Consider the following 8305-nt stretch of genomic DNA (forward strand, 5'->3'; position numbering starts at 1 on the left):
AGCAAGAGGATCCGACAGAAGTAGATGTTGAGAATTGATTTAGCACAAATTTTGAGCTCATAGAGCGTGGAATAAACGTCTACAAGCCTTCGATATGTGCAGCAAATAGAATAACTCAAAAATAAGAGGGAAGAGGTAATACAAATACCTTATCCCTATCCAGTTGTTGGTTGTTAAATACAAATAAGAGGGAAGAGACACTGTTCACCGCGATGAGGGTGTATTTCAAACGGCTGTAATATATACACTCTCATAGCCAGGTGAGGTACTTGAATAGGAACAATAATAGGAATAATAATATTTCCCAATTTTCCATGCCAATCCAAAAATAGGAACAATAATAATAATTTCCACAAATAAAGTTAGTGCATCAAGCCAGCAAGTTATGGATAAAGACAGTAGTAGTATGACTTAAAACACGGCACAAAGTTGAACGTTTCACGGGAAAAATTCATGTTTCTCATGATTATGGACATTCAGAAAAAAATATGCAACTAATGTGTAATTTAATCTCTGGTTATCAGTGCTTTCTAATAATAACGAAAGGTTTTCGCCTTGAAAATACACTAATAGCTTCAACACGATCAGCAACATCTTTCGCTATGGTTATACAGTTTGGCTCGTATCCTCCTGTTAATGCAAGCAACTAAACTCCCTATTGCATAACATTGATCAATTGATAACTTTCCTTAACACAGCTTCAGCACGTTGCTCGAAATTTGGTAAGGCCCAATCATGTTGTGTTATGTCAAGATTGTCTTTCTCGGCACTCGAGCCCTGCAAACAAAATTTTTAGGGGGGAAAAAGACTTAGATTGCATATTCATTCGACTCCCAATTACAGCTCACTATATTCAATTTATTTTCCCATTTTCATCATTGAAGCACAACCATAACACTACAGATTACCCAAGTCCTTGAGCATAGACCACTTCTTTTTTTCTTCTCTTAACACATGGTTCAAATTACACAACGATGACAACACACACACACACACACAATTCCACGAATTTGGATCCTCTAAATTTTAAATTTGTACTTTAGAGGGTAAAGTGTGATCTTCTACTCTTGAATGGTTTCTCTCTCATATTTATTTTTAGTCCCACCTATAAAATAAATGGTGAGAGATCACACTTTACGAAAGTGAAATTCAAACTTTAGAGAATCCAAATCCCAATTCCACCCCTTCCCCCAGGAAGAAAACACGAAATGTATATGCCAGAATTTATCATTTTTGGTTAGAAAAGAACGGGAGGAAGAATTCAATTAGAAATGCCATAAACATAAAAAGGTGAAAAAAAAAAGAAATCATATTTGACAAGAGAGTAAAGATTGATATTCTCATTTATGAAAACCTATAAAGTCACTGATATGTGTGTACCTTTGAAGGGTCCATTCCAAATCCACCCATTTGCATCATACGTTGTGTATCATCCACAGCTGTAGCGAAAACAACACATCAGCATTCTAGTTAGTGATCATTCTTATCTAAGATTTGGAAAAGTAATGAAAAAAATGCAGAATATATTATTTAAAAAAAATCAAATTCATGAAATAGAGGATATAACTAAAAGCACATATATAAAAATACCCAGTTTTCAAACCATAACTAACCATTTTCCTCCCCCAAGATGAGACTAAACAATCCTCGTAATCCAAACAAATTGAGGAAGTACCTAAAATGTGATCACAGCAGTTAAACTTGAATGAAACAAGTAGATGAATACATCCAGTGGAGAAAAAAAAGAAGGGGGGAGGGGGATTCACAAGTTCCATTAAAATGAAAATTACCAGGAGCGGCTGCTAACATAGCTAACATCTACTGTGCTTAGGTCTATTCCATTCTGTAACATCGACCTAAATCTCTGTGTCAGAGGAAAGGGTATCTTGGCTGCAAGAGAGATAAACATTTAACAAAACAAAATTAGTGATTCTATGGCACTAACATAAGGAATGAAATGTATGTGCTATGTAAAACGGCAGTTGCATAGTTATTAACAATGACGAAAAAGTTCAAATTACGGCTTAAGAAAATTTATATAAACAGAAACACTGGAGAAACATACAGAGGCACACACAGAAAAAAGATTCCAATTATTGAAGAATTGCCAAGTGGGGATGAAATTAGGAAGGAAAGCAAAGTGTAAAAAATTACCTGCTACAAAACCAGAAAAGAAAAAGTTCACCCAAGCAAAGGTAAGAGTCTGTGGAACAAGAGGAAACAACAAAGTTATTACATCTTATAAATAGCATTCGTAACATGTAAGGAGTGCAATCCAATATCCTATCCAAAATGGTATGTAAATTTAATTTTTACACCTGAGGAATGATCATAGAAAGGTTTTTCTTCATCATATCCATGGCCATGTTTGGATCGGAGAACATCTGAGCTTGCGGATTCTGCGCTTGGCCCTTTGGAACAAACAACAGCCCATTTTCCTTCAACAAATATAAAAGTAACAATTAGTTTAGTTGTTATTAACTTGTAAAGAATTTTAGACTGTTGTAGATATGTCAAATGAAAATTCAGATTTGTTCCTCAAATATCCAGCAGCGGAACAGAGGAACAAAGTTCGAGCAAAAGCAAATAAGATCGTGCCGTAAAATCGCACAATATAAGTGGTTATATTCTTGATTTAACTCTTAAAATTATATTACTATTTTGATCAAGTCAATCGATTCTGAAATTTTCCATTAAATCAAATGATTTTACAATTTGAATCATGTTACACTTTCATGTTTTACGTTTTCAATGTTATCCTTCGATTTTATGTAAAATCTAGATTTTAACTACTTGCCCCACAACAACAGACAGTAAATGCACCTAAGAGTAAATGGTCAAATTAGTAAAGATCACTCATTCTTCAAATTAGTCCCAAAAGATTCTGTTAAATCAAATTCGTTCTTCAAAGATTTTAAGTTAATCATTTTAGTCCTTCCGTCACTTCCGTTGCTAATGGCGTCAAAATTTGTTGATGTAACACGTTGAGTAACACCACAACACACACCTAGTAGTCCTAATTGGCAACTAACATGATAGGTTTATGAAATTAGATCAAATCAACCAAATTGAGGGATTCCAATGCCTTAAGTTCGCCTCTCAATTAGGTTTTGATTTGATCTAATTTCTTAAACTTATCATGCTGTCAATTAAGATTCCTATGTGTGCGTTGTAGTATCACTTAACGTTCCATATCAACAAATTTTGGCGCGATCAACAAAGAAAATGACAAAAGGACTAAAGCAATTAATTTAAAATCTTTGAAGGACGAATTTAATTAAAAAAACCTTTTGAGGACTAATTTAGAGAACGAGTGATCTTTCAGGGACGAATTTGACCATTTACCCTGCAACTTAAATTTCCCCCAATCAAGATAATAGTACACATCTAAACCATATGGAATTTGAGTAAACAAACCTCGTTACAAAAGTAAATCTTGCGGGCACGGAAAGCCTTCGCTGGAATGAAATTCGCTCCGGCACGCAGGTTCCGAGCTCTAAGCATAATTTGCCTTAATAAATATCACCAGAAATCACCCTGATGTTACACTAAAGATAATTACAAAAAGAAAAAAGCTACATAATAGTGTTGAATGGGGAGAGGGAATTACCCTTCTTTGACAATTTTGACATCAGGGGTTTGGGAAGAGCGCATAAGCTTAGAGACAAAATACCGGAGCACACCAATTAGAACCATAACCACAGAGAGAGGGATCAGCACCCAGTCTCTGATTGCAGTATCTAGAACCAGATCTTCTGCCATTATTCTGCTAACTAATCACAACCAAATATTCAATCAATCACCAAAACAACTAAAGAAGCTTCCAATTTAATGCATGGGATTTGCATATATGATATAAGATAGAAAAATGATTAATTTCCCTGATAATTGCCAGCATGTTTTCTAATTCACCACATCCATAACTAAAATTTTACTATATATAGACACACACACACTAACAAATTAAAATCTACAATTATCATCAAATTGTTGTGGATTTGAAAATTTAATCCAACACAGATCCCAGCAATATCAGTAGAACACAGAAGACAGAGGGGGCGGAGTAGAGGAGGGATGGAGGGGAGGCTGACGGTGCCGCCATCGAGGGAACTGGAGGTTGGATGGGAGGGCTTACCAGCTGAGGGCAGTCTCAGATCCAAGCAGAGATGTAGAGAGGACGGATGGAGGGGAGTCTGGCGGCGGCGGTGGCGACGGCGATGGTGCTGGAGGCTGGATAGGAGGGGAGTCTTCGGCAATGGAGATGGAAGATGGAGGGGAGTCTTCGGCGGCAGCGTCGCTGGAGCTTGCGTCTGGAGCAGAAACTGAAGTCATCTTCAGAGAAGGCTCGGAGCAGATGCCTGGCCGGCGGGCTTCGTGGCTGAGGAAGCGAGGATGAGAGCCAGATGACAAGAGAGGGGGCGGTTTGGTGTGGTGCAAGCAAGGTTGCGAGAACCGAACCGGTCATTGAACCGGTCAAGTGACGGATTCAATGGTTCCATGGTCCAACCGTAGTCCAACCATGGTCGATCAGGTTTAGTTAGATATACAATAAAATTATTAAAAATTCAATATACAATTTCAAACAATCAAACATCCAAATTCAATGATTTCTAAACTAATAAAATTCAAAATTTTGTAATTTCACATAATAACTCATCCATATTTTATCATTAAACGCAATAAAAAATTTCCAAAAGGATTAAAATCTCTCCGTGCTGGGAATAATGCATAAAAAACCAGCTGCATCGATCTCTTCTTTGATTCCCAGTGTAAAGCAAAATAATCCTTAAAGAACTTCACTATACTCCCAGCTTCCCCGAACTCCTCCTCAAACTTCTTCTTCCAGAGGTCATTATTCCCAGACAGGTACCCCAGTTCTGTACACAAGCACCCTAGCCACAACAACACTAGAACGCTCCGAAATCATCATCTTAAGTTCCGCGGGGACATGAAACACGGTGGAGGGTCCAATCCAGCTTTGTCACAAAGATCAATCAATAATGGCAATGCAAGCCTACCCATAACCATCTTCCACAACTCAAAAATCTCACTTTGTTGATCAACAACAGCATCATCATCAAAATTATCCTTGGATTCAAAATTTTCCAGGATCAGCTTCAAGGGCTTGGCAAATTTACGGTTATCCATAGTATTCAAGAAAACTTAGCATCCAAATTCGAAAAACAGAAAAAATAAGCAAAAAATCCAAACTCAGAATCATAAAACCCAACAACTCAGAATCACACAATCAGAATTATTAACAAATTGAATCAGAGAATCAACTCAAAACAAGCAAAAATAAATTGATCCCAGCAACTGAGAATCACAAACCAGAATTATTAACAAATTAAATCACAAAATCAACTCAAAACAAGCAAAAATAAATTGAATCAGAAGTGCTTACCGGCAGCAAGGGAGGAAGGAAGTGACGGCGACGGAGAAGGGAAGTGAGCTCGGACAGAGAGAGTGAGAGAGAGCTCGAACAGGGAAGTGAGCTCGGACAAAGAGAGCGAGAGAGAGCTCGAACAGGGAAACGTGCTCGGAGAGAGACAAAGAGCTCGAAGACCCAGCAATCCTTCACGACGGTGACGCCACGAGCTCGACGCGGACCTTCGTCCGACGGCGAGGAGAAGACGAACGATGAGAAGAGGGCCGAGCAGACCGTTCCACAGGCGATGACGGCACCCGCAACGAGGAGAAGGGTTCGGCGACCTCCTTGACTGGTTGGGTGATGAGTTTGTGATGGCTGGTGGGTGGTGGCTGCTCTGAGAAGGGTATTTTGGTTTTCTGTGAGCGAGACACCGAGAGAGAAACGGGTGGGGTGGTCTTCTTTCTCTGATCTGTGCTGTTTAAAAAAAAAAAAAAAAAAAAAAAAAAAAAAAAAAAAAATACAAACACAAAACGACCCATTTTGAGGCGTATGGATCCAAACCGGTGAGCCTTCAAAAACCGGGTCGCCGTTCAGTTTGGCCGGTTTTTACACCAATTTTTTGTCAAACGGTTCTTTGAGTTAATCGGACCGATTTTCGGTTGATCCGATCAAATCAGTCAATCCAATTTGATTTTTAGAATCATAGTTGTAAGTAGGGGTGGCAAGCGGGGAAGCCCACCCCGCCCTGCCCCGCCCGCCTTGTGAGGCGGTCCCAGAATCTCAGCCCGCCCCGCCTAACGGCGGGCTGGCGGGCCGGCGGGTCACGCCCGCCAAATATCTTTTTTTTTTACTTTTAAATATTAAATAATATATATAAAGACATAAAAAAATCTCTTTTATTTTTTACTTTTAACTATTATAATTTCTAAAAGTATAAACAAATTATAATTTTTATATTCACAAACACTAAAGTTTTTGTAATTATAAATATCTAATAAACATAATTATAAACTAAGTTTTCATCGAAAACATAATTATAAATATTGTTCCCAAAGCAAAATAAGCATAATCCAAAACATAATTATAAATATTGTCTCTAAAACAAAATAAACATAATCCAAAACACTCAATTTTCATCTTTATTCTCCTGTAAGTTGGGTTGGAAGAAGTTGGGTTTTGGTAAAAAATATTGTAAAAATACCCCCTTGCTAAAAAATACTAAGCCCGGGCGGGCCCCGCCCCACCAAAGCCCGCCAAAGCCCGCGGTTTAAGCGGTGCGGGTTAAGCGAGCTTTTTCTATTTGGCGGTCCCAATTTTTCAGCCCAACCCGCCTTTTTTGGCGAGTTACGCAAGTCGGCCCGGCGGGTTCAGGCCCGTTTACCACCCCTAGTTGTAAGTGTACCCGTATTTATTCTTTGTTGTGGGAGGATTATTTTTTTGGGGTCAAAGGGAGTGTTCTATTTATTTATTTAATATTTTTATTTTTGGGGTAAAAGCAGAGTATTGTAGACTTTTTGGGTTGTATGGGCCTTTGGCAGATTTAAACAAAAAATCAAATAAGCGAACGGCCATCGGATTTGCCTGTCCCATTCCATCAAACCTGCTGGTTGAGTGGTACAAACTAAGTGGACTAGCCAATGAGCCTTGGCTCTAGTGGCATTTCTCCCCTATGTGAGGAGTGTGTGGGTGTGTTGTGTACCTAGGATTGGGGGTTGTCCAATCCATTGGGGTACCTAAGATTGGGGGTTGTCCAATCCACCGACAAAAAAAAAAAACTAAGTGGACTATACTTTTTGGGGAATAAATATCTCTTATCCAACCAGTTTTTTTTTTTTGGTAAGTTAGATGGGTCGAGCCAGTGGATTTCGACTTTTTGTTTCTCGTAACTATGTATTAGTTTGAATTAGAATTGAGAGGAAACACTGTACTGCAATATGATTAAAGTTTGAGAGTTATTAAAACGAGGCAAGTGAATGCGAATCAAAAGATCAAGCTCTACTCGATATTCGGTAATTCATAACATTAATGCACTAAGTAAGATTAAGGAGAAAAAGGCCCAACCCCAAACTATTAGGATTTATGATATATTATAAAATAAAAAAATAATTTAGCAAGGAGAATAATAAATTATTTAAAACTTATTTTGTTAATGTTTATAAATGTTAATTAAACATTTTTAAAGCAATGTACATAATGATTAATGACTTTGTTTTTGATTTCATAGGTTTTTTTTTAAATTGCCATAATCTTAGAGTTTTGAATTTACAATACATGTTTTAAGATCTAAATTTAAGAGTTTATAAGGAATTATATGTTTTAATAAAATAAAATTATTTGAAAGAAAATAAAAAAAGAGTTAAAATTATTTTATTTTGTATTCTCTAACTACTGTTATAACATGCATGAAATTATAAATATTAAGTTAAATAAAATCATTTTAATTTATTGTCTTTTTAACATTATTATTTGTTCTTGTGTGGCAAGCCTGAGGAGTGGTATAGCTCGTCCAGTCTAAGGTTGAACTTGCTTTCACTTGGGTTGGATGAGATATACGTCGGCTTCGAGTGGAATAACAGTGGTAGACACCTGTAAAGACACTCCAACGCTCAAATAAGAAAGAGTATAAGGTAAGTTTAATATTATTCAAAATGAATAAGGTACCTGCTCTCCTTAGGGTTTTTCCTTTTTATAAAGTTACGTTATATCACGGTTACTTCGTGGCCCTGATATTTGGATAACCACCTATGAATGTTTTTTTAAATAATTCTGTTATATCCAAGAATTCGTGTTATTGAATAAATACGTTTTATTTATTTTGTTCAAATTTTGATTTATGGGTAAATTTTGGGCCGAGCTATAGCTAATAAATCAATAGGTAAATTTGGGTCGACCTATAACTAACAGATTAATAGGTAAATTTGGGTCGAACTATAA

The 8305-nt window shown here is 37.1% G+C and overlaps 1 protein-coding gene across 3 annotated transcripts; it reads right to left on the reverse strand.

Moving 5' to 3' along the window:
- Positions 1–383: 383 nt before the first annotated feature.
- On the reverse strand, positions 384–5814 carry LOC130935600 (uncharacterized). Of its 3 annotated transcripts, none has more exons than XM_057865418.1 (9): positions 5405–5814; positions 3611–3769; positions 3418–3511; positions 2319–2438; positions 2155–2203; positions 1791–1890; positions 1614–1675; positions 1381–1439; positions 384–777 (listed from the first exon to the last, which is right to left on the reverse strand). In XM_057865418.1, the coding sequence occupies exons 2-9, from the start codon at positions 3760–3762 to the stop codon at positions 673–675; spliced, it is 741 nt and encodes a 246-aa protein (XP_057721401.1). In that variant the 5' UTR covers positions 3763–3769; positions 5405–5814; the 3' UTR covers positions 384–672. The 3 variants fall into 3 exon arrangements, with proteins under 3 accessions (XP_057721401.1, XP_057721399.1, XP_057721400.1); XM_057865416.1 differs by having other exon boundaries at positions 3611–3773; XM_057865417.1 differs by lacking the exon at positions 5405–5814 and adding an exon at positions 4136–4915 and having other exon boundaries at positions 3611–3773.
- Between the last annotated feature and the right edge of the window lie 2491 nt (positions 5815–8305).

The sequence above is a fragment of the Arachis stenosperma genome, chromosome 6 (assembly GCF_014773155.1).
Source record: "Arachis stenosperma cultivar V10309 chromosome 6, arast.V10309.gnm1.PFL2, whole genome shotgun sequence".
Taxonomy (NCBI): Eukaryota; Viridiplantae; Streptophyta; class Magnoliopsida; order Fabales; family Fabaceae; genus Arachis; species Arachis stenosperma.

Coding starts and splice junctions, on each gene's coding strand:
- LOC130935600 (XM_057865418.1), bottom strand. CDS start 3,762: ATGGCAGAAGATCTGGTTCTAGATACTGCAATCAGAGACTGGGTGCTG. Junction 2,204..2,318: donor TTTCTATGATCATTCCTCAG/GTGTAAAAATTA, acceptor CTTGTTCCACAG/ACTCTTACCTTTGCTTGGGT. Junction 778..1,380: donor TTGGAATGGACCCTTCAAAG/GTACACACATAT, acceptor TTTTGTTTGCAG/GGCTCGAGTGCCGAGAAAGA.